Raw genomic sequence first — 24,899 nt, 5'->3', positions numbered from 1 at the left:
AAATCTTTGATGAGTATATTAATCGAAGGCTTATCGAAACAAATATTCGATTCGAAACAAAACGAATGACCAAGAGATCATTTGCTTTAAAACGAATGCAAATTAGTGCGAATAACGATGAGGAGAGGGGAGTTCAGCGACACACAAATTCTTATCATCTTCGACCGGTTTGACTTGATATGACAGATTTCATTATCTTTTTCTCGAACTAGTTCGGACACAGCTGTGTCTCTTATTATTCCATTTGATATCAATCAAGTGTTGGCATTTATCGGGCATGAAAAAAAGTGTCAAAATATGTTTTTTATTCTATCAAAATGTTTAGAATTGAAAAAAAATTATTTTAATGTTTTTCGATTCGAAGGTCACCTTTTCCATTCTTCAATCTCATATTTTTAGCTCTGTTTCAGTTCAATAGAGATGGTCAATAAAACCTGAGTGCTGATAACAAATCAAGTGAAATTTTCTAATATAAGTGGCTTCTTTTCTGGAAACACTTCACTAATTAGCTATCAATGTCACAACATGAAGTGTATTTGGTTCACTCTGGCCTTGTGTTATTTGACACAATCGAAAGTCTCTTAGCAGTATCCGTAATTTTCTATTCAATGTTGAAAATTCGAAGGAAGGTTCATCATATAATGTGATTAAATTCGGGCGAAATTTGAAACAAGTGTATTTGGATGATGAGTTTATACGAAACTTTTCATTGACTGAGCCTGACAACGGTTTCACTCTGTACGGTTATGGACGGCATATCGAATTCAGCATACTGCAAGACACTGAAAACTTTACATTGTTGAAAGTGTCTAGAGTTTTGAGTGCAACGCAACAAAGATCCGATTGTTTCGCATTGCTAACCGGAGACGTGCATTGGTATGGTGGGCCTCAAGTTGATGTGCAATATTTTCCCATTGCGAAAACTCAATTCGAAGATCTGCCATTAGTTTCGAAACTCAAGTACAATGCCGTTGTGGCGTAACGTTATTGGCTGAATTCCAAGGGAGCTTTTATTTATATTGACGACAAGGCGCCGTTGTTTCTAAATCAGAATGTGCATGGAAACACAATGTGTTTTGTCATAAAAAAATGAATTGCCGTATAATACCCGAAGAAAATCGATACAGTTTGACTATTACTTGGGCTTTGTAGCCGATGCAAAACAGGCGCAAAGAAAAGCTGTGCAACACTTTAAAAAAAACCAAAAGTAATTCCCGATCTTCGAATGGTTGAACATCCTATTCAACCAGTGAATGAGCCTATTTGGTGGCTTGATCTTTTGGATGAAGTTGCGTTGGGCATAGGCTACGGTAAGCTTATTCTTAGTGAACAAAAAATGAAATTGATTTTTCTTAATGTTTCCATTTGAATATTTCTAGAGTTCCATTTAAGCGATAATATACTCTCGGCACCAGTAGTGACCGTGGGCGCTGTGTCTCGTAATGTTTATTTACCAAAAGGCAAACGGTTTGATCAAAATTTGAATGGAACACACATAGGTCCCAGATGGCTAATGGACTATTCAGCTCCATTGGATGTGTTACCGTATTTCGTTCGACAAATTTGAAGAAAAAAATGCTTATTGCTCAATAACAAAATAGTAGCGAGTTTAATTTCGCGTGATAAGAAAGAATATTGATAACAGCATGCACATATAAACATCAACAACGTTCAATAATAAACGTTGGCTGCATTCGTATAAAAAAGGTGTAGACATGAAGAAATAAAACCCTTCAAACGAGACACCATTGGTTGCTCAATTTGTGTAATGTTTTTTTTTTTGTTCTCTCAATATAGATGTATTCAGTGCTATCTGGAAACTGTTAATAAATGGTAAATTATAGCGATGACAACGATTTGTGGGTTTGTAAAAGTAATAGAAAAAAAACAAAGTGGCAATGACTTATATTTCAGCGAGGGAGTTGCCTAATGTCTACGGCAAATGCAGTTGCAAACTTAATCGTTGAAACCGTTGTGCAGCGACACCGTTCAAAGTGTTGCATTTAGTCTAATCCGTGCCAAATGTCAAAATATTGAAAAGAAGAAAAAACGAAACAAGATAAAAAGAAGGGATCTGTCAAACGCGTTCACTCACACAAGCACACCGACGGCGAACCCATGATGAACATTTCGGAAAGAATGAGAGAGCAAGAGAAAGAGAGAGAGCCGTCTAATTGGATATTTATGTGAGCGTTTTGTTCATTTCATGAGCCAAGGAAACCATATGCACCACCAGATGTATGAGTCATTGCGCGTTAAACTAGTCTTACTCTCACTGAAACACGCAGCACCATTACATTGGTGTTGGTGTGATTAGTTTAACTCTTTTGAAGTGAGAGAATTTCTTCGTTGATAATTTCTTTTTGTATTTCAACTTGCGAATGAATTTGAAAAAAAAAATTTAACCTAAAAAAATTTGGAATTATAATACCAAAATATTTATTAATATTTTTATGATTTTGTAAGTATTTCCACATTCAATACATGAATGAATGCTCCCAAAATGAACCGCTCTGCAATTCGTCGTCTTCGGTTCGATTCTCTCTCATACACATGCTCCGCATCTGCCTCGCATTCAACAGCAGTTAATCATGTATACACACATATATATGTGTGAGCTTGTGATTTAGATGTAAGTTGCATCGGGCACGACTAACGGCTCACACTGAACTTACTCTCTCTCTCTCTCTCTCTCTTTTCAGTCACACACACACACTCACACATACATACTTACGATACAGCGTACGAAAGAAGCCACCATACGAAATCATTTCATACGTACGCGAACATAAAACAATTTGCGTCCGCCCAAAACGACACACAGAAGGCGAACTACATATTAAAAACTCTCTCGCTCTCGACACAAAAACTCTGGCAGACATATTCTTTTCATTTTTCTTTTTCTTTTTTTAGTTAGTTCAAATTGATTTCAAGTGTGTGAAATTTGATTTTATTGTGAAAAGTGAAAATACATTTAAGACAATTCCATAAGAAGTAAAAGAGAAAAAAAATCCACGGGAAAAAAATTGTTCGAACATGTAGTGTGAATGCTCACTAATCAATTCGCACAAGGAACAAGGAAAATTGTGTGAGCATACATATATAATACTGTAGAGAAGAAAAAAAAACGACGAGTAAGAAGAAGAAGAAATTTACAAAGAACGAGTATCAAATGGAAAGATAAACTTCAATCGGACCACATTGTTAAAAGGAAAAGAAAAAAAACTAAATAAATAACAGAAACGAATATGGATAATGTTGGAAATTCAAGTGTTTTGTGTAAAAATGGTGGCTACGCCGAGAAAGTGAAGTAAAACTTTAGTTTGTACATTCTTTTCCGACCGAAAAGAAGAGCGAAAAAAAACCTTCAACGTTGAGCTGAATATTACATTAATTGTGAGCTAAGGAAAAAAAAATTAGCCACAAACACACCGAAACTTGTAAAGTGTACGTATTTTTATACAAAAAATTTCATAAGCATCAAAACGAAAAATGACATAGTATACACGAGACAGACGAGACCAGGAGGACGACGTACCATGGAAAATAAAATCGATGAGTGTTTCAAGACAAAATATTTTGAGGAAAAAAAGCAATTGAGAAAAAGAGAGAATGCTCAGTCGTGGCGTGAGGTCGTTTTACTTGGAGACTACAATTCGATTTCTTGATCGTATACATACAGAAAAAAAAAAACAAATCGCTTGGCATACATTTGTTAAATGGATTAATCGCTCTAATTTGGGCGAAGAAAAAAAAACACACATAAAAAGTGTGTAATGATTTTGTCCAGCCATTAGCCAACAAACAGTGGACGCAAAACGATTTTGTCAACCATTTTAACTGTTTCAATATGACACTTCATGTCAACCTATCTAATTACGGCCCAAAATTTTATCGTTACAACACACACATACACGACCTTAAATTTATGTTTTATTGTCGAGAGAGTCGAGATTGAAAAAAAAGCGAACAAGAAAAGGGATAAAACCAACGACAACGACAACGACGACGACAACAACAATAACAGAAGCAATAACAACAATAAAGTCGGCAACGAAATTAAAACGTTACGAGTTTTGAGTGTGTCGAATATATATAACTCCATCTTACACACAGACACTGTTTCTAGCGTGAAAAATCCATTCTTCATGTGAATATTGTTGTACGTTGCTTCGATTTTGGCTTCTTTTTATTCTGTGCTGATGGTTGTCTCTATCCCACTCTCGCTCTCCCCATCTTTCTTCAGGTTTTTCGAGCGATTTGGTTTATATCGTGTCTAAATCACGTAAACATTCGATCGAATTACCGATGTGGAAAATCAACATATATCCACCGAAAATGAAAATTTTATTCACGACAAAAGACAAGAAACACGACACCACTGTACAGTGTACACAGTACATACATATTTGAGTAAATATAAAAATTGGTGGAATTTATCGAGAGAGTGAGAGAATAAAAACGAGTTCCACACGATTTTCACCCAATTGCAGCCCACTTGAACAGTAAGCAAAAGTCACAGTTTTTTTTGTTTGGCTACTGCATGTATTGCCAACCGAGAAAAAAAAACTCCATTAACGAAAACAATTGCCCTGTGTGTGCGGTATGGTTCTTTTTTTCCTCAATTCTCCGTGTGTTTTTTTTCGCTTGGGCTCGTATTTCTTCGTCTGGTGAAACATTCATTCTGAAACATTCTCCTTGTTTTGTGACGAGTCGTATCATCACCATCTCTTTTTTCTGTTCACAGTTTCGAAATCTGCGACAAATGAAAAGAAATCCGTCGGCAAATCGTTTCATCTCAAATGTTGACTAAAATAACAAGATTGCGAATCGATGAAGCAATAAAATCGAATAGAGAAATAAAAACACATAAACCATAGTTCATTCGTAAGCATTGTATTGATTCCTGAATTTCTAACATTTCTCTGTCGATTCCGCATTCGTTTCGCATTACATTAGAATTTATGCAAATGTGAATCAACTTCAAATCTTTTTCAACTGCTTTAATTGTTCGTATTTTCTTTTTTCGAAACTTGTATTTGAATACCGAGCATTGGAAATGTGTTGCTGTTTCTTTTTTTCATTTTATTTTGATAAAATTTCATCTTAGAATTGGAAGCCATGTATGATTATAAAACTTGGTCTCGGTAATAATAATCATCGTGAAACAATGTAATGATGCAAACGTTTGTCTTCTACATTTTGGTCAAAACACACGTCACTCGGTGTTGATTTGGTTGCTTTGCTCTACTTGCACTCATTAAAGCTAAAAAGTAATGGTTTTTTACGCTACAAATGTGCCGTATTGGGTCTAGCGCTTCAACATTTTCTCTCTGTCTGAGTTGAATCGCGTTAGTGTCGCCTATGGTATGTGCCGGCAAAATACATCACATAAACAACCGAAGCGATAGCAGAAATCGTCTGAAGATACAAAAAAAAAAGAGTATTCAATTTGTTGAAATAATTACATTAAATGCTATCATTTTTGTGTGATTTTTCTCTTCTCTTCTGCTCGCGTTCATAAACCGTTCCACTTCACATCGCATCAGCGATCCGCTCACACAAACACACACTCACATACGTCATACATTCAACAAACATAGCGCGCACGAGTGTGTACGCGAGCGCGTTGAAAAGCCGTTCTTCAAGCAATCTAACCGATTGAAAAATACAAATTTGTATCAAGCAAGATGCGGATGCTACAGTAATCCACACCGTTTTATTACTCGGTTCGTGTGTTGTTGTTTATTGGCGCATCTGAACGCTTTCCGTCGTTAAATGTAATTACATCGAAGTGACATAACAAGCAAAGTACGTAGAGCGAAAGACAAAAGCGGCTCTACTATCAAGTCTTCGTACCAATGCTCTGAACATGAATTGATTGCGTTGGCTGAAGAATACGTGAAGGTTGATGTTCAAGATGGCATCAAAGATACAAACAAAACTTTAAGAAGAAGAAGAAGAAAAAAGAAAAAAAGAGATGCGACAATTTACGAAGCGAATAACAAAAAAGACAGATACAATGTGCACACAGTGACATACATTAAGGGTCATTTTCAGAACCATTTTATGCGTAAACAAAACGAAGAAGAAGAAAAAACAACGGTTTAATTGCGTTGATAAACGTCTTCAACACTTTATGCGACTTGATAGCGCACAAGTCGTCAAAACGGCGACGATTGCAGCAGTTAAAACTTCAGTTGTTTGCTCTCGATTTGTTGTTGCTGCTGTGGCCTTTTCATGATAATCTAGCGAAATTGGATATATTGTCGTTGGCCATTCATTTTCTTGATCATTTCATTTCGGTGTGATTCATTTGTTTCCGCGTCGCTTCATGAACGTCAGTCAGTTTCATAATGTCAGTGCCTGATTTTTCCGATATACATTCGAATGGCCTGCTTTTTCCGGATTAACATCACATCGATTCAAATAATGTAAATTACCGACAATGACAAAGCACACACATACTCACACCAAGCTTATTTTGCTTCAATTTTCGATTTGAATCAATGTAAATAAGCAGCGAATTAAGTGTTTCCAGTTAAAACTGGAGCTATTGTACCTAAATAATAATAATAAGAAGAAAAAAAAATAACAACAAATACTCATATCATCATGCGCCCGAGAGAGACAAAGCAAAAATATTCTCTAATTCAATGACGCACGCTAACGTCTACCTTTAGCCAGTTAGTGAGTTGATTCGTGTGTTTTGATCACTTACAAAATTGAACACACGGTTTCACTGTTGGCTAAAGTGAACGTCTCTCTGTGTGTGTATGTCGACCGGCATTTCCAATCGTACCGAAACCGATGTGTATGCGTGCGCTCAACAAGCCGTAAGAGAAGTAGACAAAGACATAGAGAAAGAAATAGAGATGCCGTCACCAAGATCTAGCAAGTGGAAGGGGATCCGTTTATTTCTTTTCAGTTGCTGCAATGACTATTTTGTATTGAATACGAAACAGTTTTCGAGCCAATTCAATTAGCAAGCAGAAATGAAATAAAACATACACGGAAAATTAGATCGAATACACAATATTGACGCAACAAAAAAAAAACACAATTCGAGACGAAAAATATACGTGTGATTGTATCGAAAACAGGAATTCAATTTTCAACGTTTCGAGCCACAATTTAATAATAGTCAAACATAAGATAATGACGGATAAATTTAAATGAATTCATCACTGGCAATTTATTTGCGTCCATGAAACGTTTTATTTATATGTCATTTGTGCATGAATCGGTGAGTTGATGCTGAAATGCGATTTTGTGTTGGTTCTTTTTTTTTCTCTTCATTTTTCGTTCATTTTGTATGACTATTTCAAGCGTTTACCCTCAAAAAAATCGAGAAACGGAACAAACATGAAAATGGTAACCGGTTTTGCACACCGAACGGTTGTGTATTATGAATTATTATATACAAGTATATCGATTTTTGCAATGCTAGCTCGATGCGTTGTGTGCTCTCCTTTGCTCTGTATGTCACATACACTATTTCCACCAATTTTTGGCCTCTTCGCTTTGCATTCGATCGATCAATGCAAATATACAGAAAACCGCACCGATTAAACACACAGAAAAAAAAACAACAATTTTCGCCAAAATAGTCATTATACCAAATTATTGCGATTTATTGTTGATTTCAACGTTTTGAATGGGGCTATGGAATGATAATTTCGGTGGTGTAAGTTATTCATAAAATACCAAATAATTTTGTTTGGAAATTGTTTTGGAGCCCTCTCTCATTGTTCATTGGCATTTGCGAAGTCAAATCCAAGTACACACACAAAGCCACAACACACCACACGAAACTACTTCAATTGAGGCACAAACGCTCCGAAGACTCCGAAGAATTGTGTTTTTGTTGCGAGCAAAAGTTTTTGGTGCCACACAGCCACAGGCGAAAATATTCATGGCATTTTCCAACTGAACTACCGACTATTATTCCATTATCCATGTGGAATTATCTGCACACACGAAAAAAAAAACCGAGAGATTCATTCACTCAACCGCCGAGAATAAGACAAGAGCCAAACAAAAACCGACCCATTCACACCATATCACGCACAATGGGAATTTGCTGTTTGGCTGAAACTTATCAATGCAGTACTTTTGCCACAACAAAGACACAGCGCACCCCGATAACGCAACACATGGATATAATGTTAATAAAGTAACTGGCGTAATGTGCTCTTTTTTATGGCATTTCGCTTTTATTCTTTGCTTTTCATATATTTTTTTGTTGTTGTTGCAATTATGCTCCATATATATATATTTAATTATCATTTCATTCAAATCGTATCGAGCAAAAACTTGGCTGCCTTTGTTGCTTCAGTTCAAAATCTTCCGTTGTTTGCATTTGGCTTGGAGCGAACGCCAACCACACACTCATTCGTATGACAATTTTATATCCCATTTGCGTGTGCTGACTACTCAACTGGCGTCCATTCAGAGAGCATTGTTACTAAACTTACAGATAGTCACACACACACACACACACACTAGATTCGGATTTATCTTATCATATTTCAGATTTTTCGATCATATTGCGCTCGTTTCGCTGATGGTTTTTTTGCGTTGTACGTGTGTCATAATCATACGCCTTGGCGTATGATAAAGCGAAATTTTCTTCTCTTAAAAAAATATCAAGTAATTATTTGGCTTCAGAGATTTGTCTGTGCTACAATTGTCTGTGCTATCGAATGTGACAGAAAAAAAGTTATTTGCAAAAAAGAATTCGTAAAAAAATGTGTACATGGTTTTGTGTCCGTGGAATGTCATTGGAAGTGTTTATATGTGTTTGATTTTTTTCGTGTACGGTAAATTGAACATCTTTTGGGGAAAAAACAAAAACACAATCCGTCATCTTATTCCATTGAAGCCTGTCGACCGTAGGCAGAAGACCTCCTCGTTTCATAAATGGCATTTTGTACAAAATAACAACATAATGCACAGAGTAGTATACACTCTTGGTACGGAAGTACTTTTGTCGCCTATTTTATGCTAATAGGCTTGTGTCCGGACCATCGAGCGCCCGCATGCATATAGCTTTTGATCGATTTTTTGTCGAAGCACACTGTAAATCCACGAAATGTGTTGAATACACACATTCAGTCGCATCGCTCACGAATGAGTAGTTATCGGTTAAAATGAGCATCAAGTCATTCAGTTGTTCTTAAATAACCTCAGCACAAAATATCGATTTCGTAGGTATACTTACCTGTTTCAATCGAGAGAGTGAAAAAAAAGATGAACAAAATCATCGAGCGCTGGTCTGGAAGGCCTATCGATTATCAATACAAGCAAATGGCAAATATGTCCATCATCTCGTTTTTTTTTTACTAAGTTAATGGACTATGATTCATGTTTAAACACACAAACACACGAATTAATCACACAGAAGGATCTTACACACACAACTCTCTCTGTGTCTCTCTCTCTCTTCCTCATATACATTTGTACGCTCGCTGCTCGAGTATAGATCTCATACAACGTTGGTTTGGCGTTGATGCGAATAACTCTGCACTACGAAAATAACACTGAAAAGAAATAAAAATATTTCCGTTTTCTTTGGAATTGGCACCAGTTGTCTCGAATGTGTTGAGGCGTACGGATCGCCCTCTGCTTGATGCATATATGTGTGCTTTCCGTTCGTCTGTTCAGTCTCTGCGTTTCTTCTTCTGCTGCTTTTCTGTAATGTGTTCGCCTTTCTTGCTAAACGAGCGAGCGAGCGAGAGAGAGAGAGAGAATAAATAAACAACAAAAAGGGAATAGAAGCCAGTCGATTGTTTTGATCGAACGACAGCCGTTGACTAGATGCATTACGAATACATATATATCGGGTCATTGATGTGCTTAAGTTAAAAAAGATGTTTCGCACAACTGTGCTGCTGTATCAAAGAAAAGTAGATAATTAAAGCGCAAAGCAGCAGCACCTCCATCAGCAGCACCAGCCAAACAAAACGGAATGATACGTCCCTGTTTTTTTCTCTCACTTCGTGAGTGTGTGTATGTATATGTGGATGAATTATTGGACAGTTTTTATTAGTTTCGTTCGGTTGCGTGTTGTTGCCTGTTTTTGCATGCGCAGTTTATGTCGCGAGACCAACTCTTGGCTGATAGCTCATCGCACAAAAATCCAATAATAACAAGTAAAAGGCCATTTTTCCCATTGAGCATGTGTTGTTCTCTCATTGACCGAAACCATACAAATTGATTTGAAAATATACGTGTCTTTTTGGCTCGCAAAAAGAAAGCAATTTAAGAAAAATAACAAACCGAACAAATTTTTTTATTTTCTACCTGTTTCTGTCATAGTTAATAGCCATATTAATTAATGCAAAAACGATAAGAGAGAGAGAGAAGAAAAAAAATTCAGCAAACATTCTCTGCGGTGCTAATTGTTTTATTTTTCTCTGATTTGTTCCTCATATTCTTTTGTTCCAGTCGGTGTGCAGAAGAAACAGCTCTAAACAATCACAGACCGTGTGCAGAAAACGTAGAGGCGAAAAGAACGGCGACGCAAAATCAACGAAAGAATCGTACAAACACAGAAATAAAGTCCATTAGACCGATTTAAACGTATCGACCTTATCCAGAGAAAAGAAGAAAAAACAACAAGGAGAAGATAACAAAAAAACATAACGTTTGAATGGAAAGTCAACAAGTCGTACCATTGTTTCGACGCGAATCAATCGAACTGTCAATGTGCGACCGTTGTATTGCAAACATTTGGTGAAAAGAGCCATCCGAGTGAATAACAGTGAATTAACGGGGAAAAAAAGAAAAAAAGAAGCAACGAAAAATTCCACATATAAAGGAAATATCAAGCGGGAAAAAAACACGCAGTAGCGGAAATTGTTTTAGTGTTTATTGTTTGCAAAACTAAAAGCAGAGAGAGAAAGAGAACCAGAACGGCAACGGTGATGGCGTCTTATATTTACAGTTGGACAATACGATAAAATTTACGGTGTCGGCTTTCGATGGTTTCTAAGCGTGTGCGTGTGTGTGCCGTTTCTATATGTGTGTGGTATATTCTATGTGTGTGATTTGGTGCCGTTGCAGTTTTGGTCTCGAGCCGAATTAGAGATTCGTCGCGAGTTTTCGATTGTCCCACAAAGAACAACAACAACAACAGATACCTAAAGAGATCGAGGGAGAGAAAGAGTGAGTGCGACAGAGAGAGAGAGAGAGAGAGAGAGTGAGAGAAAAGGATCGAAATCGAGCAAAACGCCAGCCAGAATTTAGTCATTCAGTCAACAAATTGGATCTGTATGTATACAGATAACATACCATTCGGCAGCACGAATTTATACCGCGATCGCGAAATGAGTCGACAAACAAGGTAATTTCCATGTTCACACATCCACTGTTTTCTGTTCATTTTGTTTTTATTTTCATTTATTAACCAAATTGCTTAGTGCACCATTAACTGTCCGGTGTCTATATTTATAATAATGGCTGCAAATGGCTGTGCAAATTGAATGTAATTCTAATGTGTTTCTTCACCTCAACAATTCGAGCGCAATTATTTGTGTGTGCGGTTTCTATCTTTGGCATGCATCCGGTCAATCGCATTGAAACTGTTTGGTATTTCTACTATGTCGAGCCGTATCGTGGTTTGGCTAATATGCTTTTTTTTTCCTCTTCTTTTTCAATTGTTGTAGTTTAAATGCCACTTTTGACATTGGACTTTGCGTCACAGTGTGTTGTTTGTTTGTGTTGTGGTTCATGTGCATATGACACATTTTAAATTTAACCCAATTTCAAAGAGGGCTCATCTATCAAGTCTAATATGAGCGACAGTGTGCTTGATTTAATTCAATTGCAAGCACGTCATCAATCGTTGCCTCGATTTGGTGTGCACATTGTTATTGTTTGCGCTTTCGTGTTTGTGTGTTGTTTTGTATGGTCGCGAGCGTCGCTGAAATTTGCACACAACGTGCTCGCCATCATTCAATGTGGTTGATCACCGCCATACGCGCGCCTTTCATAATAATAATAATGTATATGCCACATATCGCCAAGCACTTGTCGATGAAATGAGAAATCCCCAACCGATGGGTGATTCATATATTTGACAAACAAATTGCGTCAATGATAATATCAATGCAGGAAAAAACAGATGCATACGAAGAAGGAAAGAAAAAAAGAGCAACATCAATTTATTCCATTTTTCTGAAGTTTATTTGATATCCACGTGATTTGCAGCACATGAACACACCCTGTTTCGTGAATAAACATTTTTCATTTCAATTAGAATATTTTGTGTTTTACATAAGTCTGTTTCGACAAAACTGAATGCAAGCAAAGCGAAGACAATGCGCGAGAAATGCTTGTTCACAAGCAAAACTCTCAATAGCTAAAGGCCCCGTACGAATATTTGAATGGCTTGAGAATGCGAGAATTTGATCTGTTAGCAGCGCATTGAGAATTTATACGCTTTAATTTGAATATGCGCTGCATACATTGTGTGTATGTCGATACATGTGTAATGAATGATGTACATGTCTTACGCCAATGCGAAGAAGCAGCAGCAACAGCAGCAGCAGTGGGAGCACAAGTGCAATAGAAACACAGAGATAGAAAGAGAACGAAGCATTTACATAAAAACGCTCACCTTCAATCAACGAATTATTTAGCACTTGAAATGTATTCGGAATGTCGCTATTACATTGCCATCAGTAATGTACTCCAGTAACTTCGGCGAGATCGTGCGCATACATAAGCACGGAATTTTCGAATGTTTCACCGTCATTTATCACACATCACAGACATTGAAATCGAAGTGAAAGAGAAAAAAAAACACACACACTTAGTCGAATACTAAATAGAGAGCTAACGAATTAATAATAATGAAGAACATGTGCGCAGTTCGATGTGACCAACGAATGTCTTATAGTCGCGTGTTTCTACCGCATACACGAGCTGCGCCTCTCATCTAGCTCGCTCACCAGCCCATATATATTCCAGTCTGGCAAAGGAGCAAGCAAACGAACGCCCGTTCCTCTCACACCATTGCAATCCATCCGAGTACTGAACAAATAACTCCAATAACAAGGAATATTGATCGCATAAAACTGGTCACATTATGCATCTGCTTATGAATACACCATTGTGTACACCGAACCGAACTGAACCGAAAAGACACCACCAACAAAGATATATAAAAATAGTTGGTATTTATGACGGTGTGTATTACAAAGTACACACCAATGGGGAAAAGAAAATCAAATGAGCAGCAAGCGGCAGCTGATTTGTCGAAGTGAACAATGCTTCGATTTCGATGTGTCTTCAGTTGGAATTGTTTTGTGGCGTGGATAACAGCGCGTGCTTCATGTTCGAATCAAAAAAGGCAACGAAAATGTGTTGAAAACTAATATATCGAATCGAAATCAGCTCTACACAATAAAAAGGGAAATTGCTTGTTTCACTTGCGTACGCAACTGAACAAATTGAATGAAAATAGAAAAAAAAACTGAAAATAATACGCGTGTTTCAATTCTTATTGTGCTTTATTCATTGGCTCGGGTACAAAAAAAATCATAACAAAAATTATTGAAAGTATTTATGAGGTTGTAATTTTTTGGAATTCGAATATAAGCTAGTCGTTGCTTTGATTCATGTATTCCCCCCTTCGAAAGAAGAAAAGAAAATCAACTTACACACACACACACACACACACAACTAATCCAATTTTATTTTTTTTTCGGTCGCTGTCGTAACGTTCGTCAATCAACGATGGATTAAATATAATTGAATGATTCATTATTTATTTGGTAGAAAAAAAAAGGTCCCCGAAGACCTTTGTCATTAATTGTGATTCATGAATCCAGTGGATTCTGTGTGGTCGATAAAATTCAACCATTTTTCCTACAAGTACGAAAAATCAAAAGCGATAAAGAATCCAATAATTCCACGCAACGGTGGGAAAGTTGAACGAGTGTGGTCAAGGTGTTATGTTTATTTTACGGATGAAATAATTAAATTTTCATGCGATGTACAAGAAAAACTCATCAATCCATTAATAGTGTACCGAGTCGTTTCGGTGAATTGAAGTGAATATCAAGCGCACACATCAATTCGGTTTTAGTTGCTAACGCCGAAGAAGTGGAAGAAGAAAACAGCCAAGCGTATATACGTAATATACGTTTTTCTACTTGTTGTTCATTTTCTTACCTCTGGCATGGTTTTATCTCCACTTGAATGTATTGTTCTTAGCTCGCGTATCTCTTGTGTACTCTTGAGATGTGTTAACGGTTAACGTACTGCGAAAAAAAAATCGTGATGTATTTAATGCGAGTGCCTGAATTAAGGTGGATAACAATTGAAGCGCAATCGAATTTTCTCTCTGCATCCGTCGCAACTCTTCGTCACTTCAACAGCAAACGAGATGGGTTTCATCATCAAGTGCAATGAGTTCCGAATTGAAGTTTGTACAAAACACACATAAGTCTCTCAATTCGCCTCTATTGACCTGTTTCCGGTCTGTTACCATTGAATGGCAATCGCATATCGATTTGAATGGAAAATTGAAAGTGAACGATGACAACAGAGCGTATCGTCCATCGGCAAACACAAATTCTCAAATTGAAATCGGAAATGAAAGCGGAGTGTGCTCATTTTTGATATTGAATTGAAGTCAAGTTTGTTAAAATGAAAACTAAATTGAAAATGTAATGGGATTTTTCCCCGAATACTTGGAAAATCTGCCATTACTTTGGCCTTCGACTCATCATCGTAATTTAATAAACGTGTCACAACACACAAACACAAACCGACCAACCGACCGACCGACCGAATGTTACAATGAATGATGATGAATGAAAGAGAGAAAAAACATCGATAAAACGTTTTAGCTCATTGTTTTTTTTTCTCCATTGAATTGAAGAAAATTGATGTGATTTGTGCCTCTTGGCTGGATCGATCATATGAATTTCATCACAAAACGTTTACACAAAGTTTCGCCCATCGATTCTGTGTAGGTACCCCACACGAACTTAGCTCGCACATACAATAACACATCTCGCTCCATCTGACTCTGCTGGCAATAATAGTTTCTTTCCACTTATTTATATTCATAGATGATACAAATATTATGTTTATTTTATATCACAAATGACGTCATAGATTCGCACAATTGAAAGTAAAATCGGGATTCGACGCAAGTGAATGATTTCTGTTTTGATTTTCTTCATTTCGTTATTAATCCTGCTAACGTAGGCACACAATAAATCCACATAAACGACAATTTAATTGGAAATCTATTTTTATCATATAAATAATTGAAAGTGTATAGTTGAAATGTTCGTCTCTATGGTGTGTCTTTTGTTAGTGTAGTGAATGCGTTTTTGTTGTTATTGGTGATGTTTTTTTTCGGTTCTCTGTGTTTGTCTCTTTTTTTCTGCGTCTACCCCTCATTGTTGTCATGAGCTGTCGCATGTTTGATGACGTTAACATTTATAGTTTTAAACTGAAATTGATGTGACTTCTGAATAAGCGGCTTATCGTGTACATCAATCGATGAGATACCTTTGAAGCTCCAATGCTGAACGCTACATTGAACTGAACGAACAAAAAACTGAAACAAAAAATATCGGTTTTTATGTTAATTGAATAACAGCGGAATACCGATCCGTCTTTTTGAATGTCACAAACAATGTAACACCTATAATGATATTTTGTGCTCAACGAAACGAAAGAGAGAGAGAGAGAGAGAGAGAGAGAGAAAAAAAGAAATTCATAAGCCTTATGATATTTAATGATTGTCGTCGTCATCATTGTCGTTGTCGCGACTGACCCGAATTTTTATGAACTGTTTCATTCCGTTTATTCATTAGAGTGATTGATTTTGTGTTCCGCTGTTCTCATTACATAAAATCTCGAAATTAATTGGAATTTTATTGGCATTGTGTGCCGAATGTAAAGCGTAAAAATGAGGTAAAGAAGAAAAAAAAGCTCAAATCACTTTGCAATAAATCATTCGAACGACAGAAAATCACCGAAAAGGGGTGAAAACAAACGCCATCTAATCTGGCTTCTGATTTTGCATTCAATACCGCTTCCGACGATGTGCTCCCCACTGATGATGTGGAGGGTGTGTTTGCGAAATTTCGCTTTCGCATTGAATATATGCTTATCAGGTTTATGGTGCAAAATCAATATTCATAAGGAACGCGGGCAAAATCAGTGGAAAGAAAACAGCCGCTTTTCCACTTTCCGTGAATACATTGTAATGCTGACAGCCATAGTATCGTTCTATTTTCGGCACGCTCAATACATAAACAAAAATAAAACCATACGTTATAAAAAAGGGTCTTGTGTGTAAGCGTCATTTTTCAGTGGATGAGAGCGAACGAGTGAGAGAGAGAGAGGAAGAGCAAGGGCAAGAGAAATAGAATATAACGATAAGCACCATAAACGCATTTTCCCAGCAAAAACACAAGCATACTTAAGCCGCATACACCATTTTAGCCTTTAGTTATTAAATAATATTGTGTCATAGCTCATCACAAAAAAAATAACGCGGATTTATTATCAACAACGACGAACGCAGACGAACCAAATTATGGGAATGGGAACGGAAAATGGGTGCAGAAAAAAATGGATAACGGCAAAACAGAAAAAATATGCATGAATCGAACCGCGATGATACACCGAAAATAGACTCAAAAATATTACGCATTGTATTTTGACTGGTTTCATTATAATAATCTCGTTGAAATTGTTCCAAATGTCCCTTTTCATCGTATGATAATACCAATTGAACATCGCTTACTGAGCAAAACGCACCGACAGAAGAGAAAGAAAATGGAGCACAGGGAAAAAAGAGCCTTGTATGCGTCCCCGTGTACATTAATCCTTTGATCGTTGAGCAAACAATGATCCACTCGGAAGTGAATTGAATGGTTAGGTCTGCATGTTATTGAATACGTTGTTGCTCTCTTTGAAGGAAATAGCACGGTAATTTAAAAAAAAGTGTGCGTGAGTAGCAAGAGAGACCGTTGCGAATATTATAATCAATTGAAGTCACAGTGTATTTTCACATCATTTGCCAATAATTAAGCAAATACTTGAGCAAAGATTATTGTTATTATCATCATCATTATTACCGCTCGTTATTTATATATAGCCATCACAAGTGGAGCGACCAAAGTGCTTGTTGTTGGTGGTTGTATCCGACGAAGTACTTGCTATTGCTTCAATTTTTGCACGCAAATCGATTTTTGCCGCATCGCAACCCACTCGACCCAACTCGATTGGCTTGAGCCATCATCAACAGCCAATCGAAGGAAATACCACCTCGCAATGTTGGCCAACGAAGCAATTTTCACCTCGTTATATTGGTGCAAAGAAAAATTTCAATTCCATCACGAGACGATAATAATGAATTTGATGAAACGGAAGGTCAAACCAAGCGTAAAATTACCCGAAAATGAATTTATCGTCAGCATTTTCGGTCGGGGAAAACACAAATACTCTCTTTCTCTCTCTTTCACCCACACAAACACATAAACGCATACACAATCAGTCCAGCAAAATTCGCTTGGGACCAATTATTTATTAGGACTACGAAAAACCCATTAGAACAAATGGCACTAGTAATAGCAGCTTGCACGTTCCATCATCCTGGTTCCTCCAAACGAATTTATTACACGTTCGTTCTGTTCTTCGTATTCATGGCATGACTGGGAATAAATCAACCACACAACGATGCACACAGTTGTACTCAATCGATTTCATATTAACGTCACCGTATTTTGTGACAAGAAAATTTCAGTTTAATAACACAAATCGAATGCCAAAGTCCTTCTCTGGAGGTCAATCAAGCACAAATTATTATTAGCTTGCAACCCTCATGAATTTGGTGTAAATGTATTTTTTTTTTTTTGGTTTCGTTTTGTATTCGGTTCTGTTTTCTTGGACACATTGTGTGAACAATGTCACAATTTTGATTGATCTTACTCTGGCGCACACCCAATACGTTGCGCTTCCAAGATGTTTCCATTAAAAATTGAATGCTTAATGCATGTTCCAAATTCTTTTTATTTTACACGAATGCAATCGATTCGAAACTCGGGATCGAAATATTTTATTCGATTTAAAAACGGCAAAGGATACCAATTCGATTATCCAGAGCGTGAACAGCCTCTCTGATCGTCTGTACAAACAGATAGGAAATGTCAAACAAGAACAATAAAGCGACACCTGGAGACTGGTTGCAGAAATAGAGAATCATGCACATAGTTCGCTATAACAAGGACGCGTCGGTGTTAGTTTGAACATTAAAATTATGACACATTGCACTTAGTCTCCAGGCGGCGCTGTATTTTTTTTTACTATTTTCATGATCAGAAAGGCTGAGCGTAAAGATTTATATTCGACCAGTGGAAATCGCTTCTTATCCCATGATCAAAGTGCACATTGCCATTTGGACATTTTTCATTTTTCAAGTAGTTCAAACATTTTTTTGAGGATTTTCACACTCACACGTTTTTATTTTCATTCCATTTCAACGTGTTTCTTTTCTTCTCTCAAATGCAGCGGTGCGGCCGCGACCGGTGGTCGGACAGAGGTCATACTAACAAGTAGCGGAGGCGGTGGTACGAATACAGCTGGAGCAACAGCAAAGCCTTCAAGTGGATTGTATCCAGTGACTAGACATTCAGTCAACTCATCCGGAATGTTGATGGTTGGACCAAATTTTCGTGTGGGCAAGAAAATTGGTTGTGGCAATTTTGGTGAACTAAGACTAGGTAAGTAGAGAACAAATGAAATGCGATCGAATTTTCTCTCTCTGTTTATGTAAAATGCTACGTTTGCAACTTGTAAATTCAACTGAAATCGGGCTTTTTTATTCAACACGAAACAAAAACAAATGAACAATCGATAAAAACTGATAAATTGATCAATCGAATGACAAAAAAACAAAAGCAAATAAGCAAACAATGTACAATGAATTGGTTGATCATTGAACAACAGAAACAATAAGAATACTAAATCAGGGTACAATATTGACACTGGCTGATTGGCCAATGCAATCGATAATGGCTTGACCGGCTTTCGTTGATTGTGCTATGATAGCTGATAAGATGTCCACATTGCACTTAATGATATCCGATTGAATGGTGCTAATTGCTGCATTCGCTTCGACAACACGACGGCTCAGGTTGATCGGTAATAAAATGGCTCCACTTTTCATATTAAGCAATGCCTTCGGGGGATTGCGTGAAATGAAGAATTTTTTTTTATTTTATCCTCAAAACATATATAAACAATTACACACGCAGCACAAACATACCTTGGTCAAGCATGTGACTTTGGCAACAAGTCCAGCCACTGATGGAAATCCGACTGTAAATTGGCTGCATTCGGCTATCAATTGTGCACCACCGTTGATATCTTGAACGGCCGATCGAATATTATTTATGGCATTATCGACAATCGTTTTGCCTTCATTAAATTTATCGGTGATGCATTGGATGGCGGTATTTTTGGCCGTGCCTATCGCATCGCTAAATGAAAACTTATTCAGTTGGTAGCATTGACGTATACCAGATGATAAACTCAAACTTCGTTCGATACCGTTCAGCTGCACAAATTAACAACATTGATAGGATACACGTTTATAAATGCTGTTTACACCAAAGTTAAATGAAGAAAATGTCTTGAAAAAGGAAATGACAACGAAAAATCCAAATGAAAAATGGAGCGAATGAGGAGAGATTCTCTCGTCGCTATAAATGGATTTGATGCTGGTTGAACACTCTTCCAAGCATTACATGTTAAATGATTGCTATTTCACTGAATTCAGAAGCAATACACATATTTACATCGTTAAGTCCTTTTGATGCCAATACATTTGCAGTGAGCGTTTGTACGGTCTGTGCGATTTGCAATTGTTTCGCCGAATTTTCCACTTGATAAACACCATTTCGTGCCAATTGATTAGCTAAGTGCTGTTGCTCTCGTGAAACGGTTTGCACTTGATTTTCCAGCAAGCTTCTCCTTTGCTGTAGATTTTCCACTTCGCCAACAGCAAACTTTCAATTTCGGAAATAGAGAAGAAAACAAAAGTGCTAAACGAAAAATACATACAAACTTAAGAATATGATTCCTTTTACGTTCGCTCTTCCTTTCCCGTTGCGATTAACTCAGTTTTGCTGAGCCAATGTTTTGGGAAGTGATTTCTTTTTCTTTCTTTTCTTTTTCTGTTTGACTTTGACAAAGATTTCAGAAATAAAATACGATTTACCTGATATGATTGAAGCGAGAGAAAAATCAAGAGTACTCCGTAGAATTTCATCGTTTCGCCAGCGTTTTTAACAGCTAATGATTGCACAGAAAACCTCACAGTACAAAAGACTTGACTTTCACTTAAGGCAAAAGCGGTTTTTATAGTAAAACGTTTGAACGCAAATCCTCTATATATGCCACGGCTAACAATGAGCTTTGGCTTAGCACAGAAAAAAAAGAAAATAGTCCAATGACTAGAGAGCAAAGAAGAGCAGAAAAAAGTGAACATCAACTAAAATGATAACAATTTAACGGCAAAAACATTTTCCTATTTATTTATGGTAATTTTATATCTCATTTTTATGGAATTCATTGTGCCATTCACTTTGAATGTATCTCTCCCGTATTTATCTGCCGTTTAATGGATCCCTAAAATCGATATCGTTCCACAAAGAGATATATTTATTTATTTTGGCTAGAAGGCGATATAAATCTCCATCTCAATGCTCTCGTGTATGTGTGTATGTATGTTTGTGCCAGGGAAAAAATGAGATGAGAAAAAATCGCATTGCCAGCTCGTGCACAACCACAATAATCGATCGATATCCATACTTCGATGACGATGCATCGAAGGAAAAGAAATGTATATCGCCGCGGACAAGGTTAATTGGTTGTGCCATTTTAGATTGTCGTAAGCTCAATCTATCTTTGTGCTGTGCTGTGCTGTGCCGTGTATTTGTCAGGACGTTTTATTTTTTCTTTCCCCGAGATGAAATCCAATATCAACAGTGCTATTTCACGTCATAATCTGCGCTAGAAATTGAATTATCGCTGTGAAATATTCAATATTTTATGGTGAATAGCGATGGCAATGCGAGTCACCTGATTCGATTACGAGCTTGTGTGTCACACAATACGAATTTGCCTATAAGCATTGGCAGAGAGACGACACAGAGCGCGCGCGATATATCGTGTGCTAAAGTGAGAACAATGCAAACAGTAATTGTGTAATATGACCTGAGCACTGATAACGATTTCAACGGTGCGCATAAGCAAACGATCGTTAAATAACGTCACTTCTATTATAATAGTCATCATATCATCAGCACCACCACAAATATTATACGGTTTAGCGTTATCGCAAATTGTGATTCTCAAATGGTGAAAACTAGTGCGGCCTTATCTTGGGTCCTAATCTCGGAGCGAAAGACCGCAAAAATGTCATTGATTTTTTTTCGTTCGGGTTGATTTTTTTCTTCGATTGCATCGTTTTTTATTTCGGTTGATAGAATATATGGTTCGGCCAGATCTGTTCCAATTTCGTGTTTTGAAGCAAGGCCAAAGCAAATGGACACAAATTCAGAGAATATCCGATATCGCATATCGAAAAACTTAAACTTAAAAATCAATCGATATAATCCATGTACTAATGGTGTTTTACAATTTTATTTTCAGGCAAAAATCTCTACAACAATGAGCACGTAGCAATAAAAATGGAGCCAATGAAGTCAAAGGCTCCACAACTACATTTAGAGTATAGATTTTATAAATTATTAGGATCACACGGTAAGACAGCGTTGTGTAATTGTTTCCTAGTATTGTTGTAATATTATTGTTGTTGTTTTCCCGTTTGCGGCTCTCTCGAAACGTCAATTCAATCATCTAAAATTCTCGTTTTTTTCCGTCCCACTGGTGAACATTACATTTCTCTCGTTTGAAAGATGTTCCATGCCACAGTTCGTGCACTTATTGCGCGATGTATATTCAAACAAAAAATGTGTCTATTCCAATCAATTTCATGGCAAAAATCTCATACTAAAACTTGTACAGACGTCGAGCATTTAATTAAATTACTCTTAAGCCTAAAACTGAAATGGCATTTGTCATATGAACTTTCAATTTAATACATTTTTCTCTCTTCAAACAAAACAAAAAACCACGATGATAACACTGCAAATTGGCAATTGGCAATTGGCATAATGCAAATAATAAGCAGAGGGCATACCGCGTGTATATCATCTAGGCACATGCGGCGGACGCTACAATGCAATGGTATTAGAACTGTTGGGACCATCATTAGAAGATTTATTCAATTTATGTGGCAGAAAATTTTCACTGAAGACTGTGATAATGATAGCAAAGCAACTAGTAAGTTTTGGGTGTCGGCATCAGAACCAAACGAAATGAAAAAAAAAACATTAAATACAAAACGCAACCCCACATACACACAGAATAAAAATGTTGAAAAACAAAAACCAAAAAACATACGTAAAGCGTGAATTGCAATCACTTTGTACGTTTGTTCGCAACAAACCTATAAGGATGATTCATTTCAGAGCATCTGAATATTCTGTTTACTTGTACTTAGTCTCTTTATTTTGTTGTCTATCAAACGTTTATTTGTTTGGAATTTTTTTTTATATATCTGGTTTGGCGTGCATTCGATAGAGTTAACCGTAATGAGTTTGTGCTGTAGAACTAGTATATTTATCGAAATATTGAATGACGAATCTTCGTACGATGTTTGCTCGTATTTCTTCGAAATTGTGCAACAAACAAACAAACAAAAATGCTAACTAAGAAACAACAACACTGAAACGTATCATACTTTTGATGTTCTCCTCTGTTCCAATTATATTTTCGTTTGCCGTATTTGTTTGGCCCATTTATCTGGATTCAATGCGAAAATTTCCGGCGAAATCAATCGATCAAATTTATTTGTTTTCTGAGATAGATCCATGTGTACATTGCATATGTGCTCTTGTTTTTTCGAACTTCAGCAGATTTCAAGCCAATGATACGGATGAAGCATTGTTTTTTTAACAGTAGTTTTATACTTGCGCCGTCAAATCAACCAACGAATTTCTCATTAAACCAAACAATATTTCGATGAATTTAAAATAAATAACAAGGAAACGGAAAATTTATGTTTTAGCTAGTTGAAATGGAAGATTTTTTTCTGAAATTGATTTTTCTGTTGAACAAACCAAACAATTATGAATTGGCTGTTGTAATCGCATGATGATTATGCATCAAGTGGATTTATATTTCGATTGTATTCGTTTACGAAAATTTGGGAATGTTTTGTTCACTCCCCGGGAATACAACATAATTGTTTTTTTATGAGTTGATTTTTTTTGTATTGCTCCTGTTGATTTCTCATTTTTGACAATTGAAACTGTTTTTATATTAAATTCAATGGAAACAAAGACCAACACGAAAGCATATTGCATCAATTGCAATTTTATTTTATCAAACGGATTTTTGGCTAAATGGAATTTTTCAAAATCGATTATACATATTCGTCCGTAATCGAATCAATCAAATTTGATGGATCTAAACCGATAGCATTTAATTAATTTTTTTTTTGAAGTTGTATTGTATGTGTTTTATCCACTTTCGAATCGTTTGTCGCATTGTGATTTATGTGGAAGTTCTCACCAAAAAAAAACGAAACAAATCAAATCAAACAAACGTTGAGTGCATCGACAAAATTGATTATTTATCTGCTCATACGTACATGCGGAGAAAGAGAGATGACAATTCGTATACGACGAATTGTCACTCAAGCGCATTTGTTAAATATTCATATTCAAGTATGAAATGCGAACGTGATCGATAGGCAAATTAATTGATTGAAACGTTTGCGGTGCTTGTTACCATGCAACTAACAATTTAATTACGAACATCGTGAAATATTACACGTCACAGCATGCCTCAATGTACTCTCTCAATGTTGAAATTGCATTTTGTCATACAAATGCTGATAGATTTTGTAAACACCGATTTTGTTCTCTCTCTCTCTCTCTCTCTTTCTCTCTCATTCCCGCTGTATATTAGTATATCAAAGGGACAACTTGAAATATAAATCAAAATGTACGTCATTTTTAAATGGAAATTTTATGTGATAACACTTCTGCATGCTTCGGTTCATTAATTAGAAATAAATCCACTAAAGGTGGCAACAAATGATTATGTTAGATTATTGAGTTAGGGACACAAGTGTCCGAGATCCCAATGAAAGGAGTCAATGGAAATTTCACCAAAAAGTGTTCGTCCAATCGAGCCCAAAATCAAAGGCATTCATTAGGATATCCATCGGAATGTGGTGGTTGGAGCCGCATTATTCAAATTGGCTACATCACGTCCGGTCGAATGCGGTAATTTATTCAAAGTCTTAAGTAACCGATCGAACCAAAAAAAAAGAAAGAAGAACAAAAAGAAAAAATAAAACACGAAAACGAAACTGAAACGAAAATGCTACCGTAGGGTTTAGGTAAATTACAAAATGCAGACACGTATTCGCCAAAGTGTTAGAATTGAATGTATTTACTTTCATTTATGCTACGTGTAAATGAATAGTAAGCGAAATTGCGGTGAGCCGACCCCCATATTTGCTGTGTTGTGTTCGTAACGAAACAGTTCAGTGGCAAACCAATAATTTTCTCTGATGCTTCTTCAATACTCGTCGTTTTTTTTTATCCATCGTTGTTGTCGTCGTCGTCGTTGTTGTGCGCGCCCCTCATTTCCATAGGTTTTAACGTGGTATATCTAGTTTCGAATTTGCTTGTGTGTTCTTGACACATTTTCACGCGAAAAACCCAATTGATTCAATTCGAGCGTTTTGCCCTCCACACTTCAAAGGCCAACGTCAACTCGCT

The 24,899-nt window shown here is 36.7% G+C and overlaps 2 protein-coding genes across 29 annotated transcripts in view; one reads left to right on the top strand and one right to left on the bottom strand.

Moving 5' to 3' along the window:
* The first annotated feature begins 2,724 nt into the window (after positions 1-2,724).
* The window catches only part of LOC129579136 (casein kinase I), a 31,417-nt gene continuing 9,242 nt past the window's right edge, over positions 2,725-24,899 (top strand). For 8 of the 28 annotated variants that reach the window (XM_055469068.1, XM_055468970.1, XM_055468999.1 and 5 more), the window contains exons 1-5: positions 2,765-3,447; positions 10,450-11,347; positions 18,547-18,758; positions 21,694-21,804; positions 22,235-22,386. In XM_055469068.1, the coding sequence (XP_055325043.1) occupies positions 11,277-11,347; positions 18,547-18,758; positions 21,694-21,804; positions 22,235-22,386 (546 nt within the window). In that variant the 5' untranslated portion in view covers positions 2,765-3,447; positions 10,450-11,276. Of the gene's footprint in view, positions 3,448-10,015; positions 10,155-10,449; positions 11,348-18,546; positions 18,759-21,693; positions 21,805-22,231; positions 22,387-24,899 lie in introns of those variants that run through there. The other 20 variants (XM_055469049.1, XM_055468962.1, XM_055468954.1 and 17 more) reach the window with 6 other exon arrangements.
* Positions 18,821-20,414, bottom strand: LOC129579223 (uncharacterized). The gene is made up of 4 exons (XM_055469080.1): positions 20,258-20,414; positions 19,836-20,045; positions 19,304-19,594; positions 18,821-19,216 (listed from the first exon to the last, which is right to left on the bottom strand). Exons 1-4 carry the CDS (start codon positions 20,306-20,308, stop codon positions 19,004-19,006), a joined length of 765 nt encoding a protein of 254 aa, XP_055325055.1. The 5' UTR covers positions 20,309-20,414; the 3' UTR covers positions 18,821-19,003.

The sequence above is a fragment of the Sitodiplosis mosellana genome, unplaced genomic scaffold, assembly GCF_009176505.1.
Source record: "Sitodiplosis mosellana isolate CC-2019 unplaced genomic scaffold, AAFC_SMos_1.0 Smas_scaffold_1, whole genome shotgun sequence".
NCBI lineage: Eukaryota > Metazoa > Arthropoda > Insecta > Diptera > Cecidomyiidae > Sitodiplosis > Sitodiplosis mosellana.
This window is presented reverse-complemented; position numbering and strand designations above follow the sequence as displayed.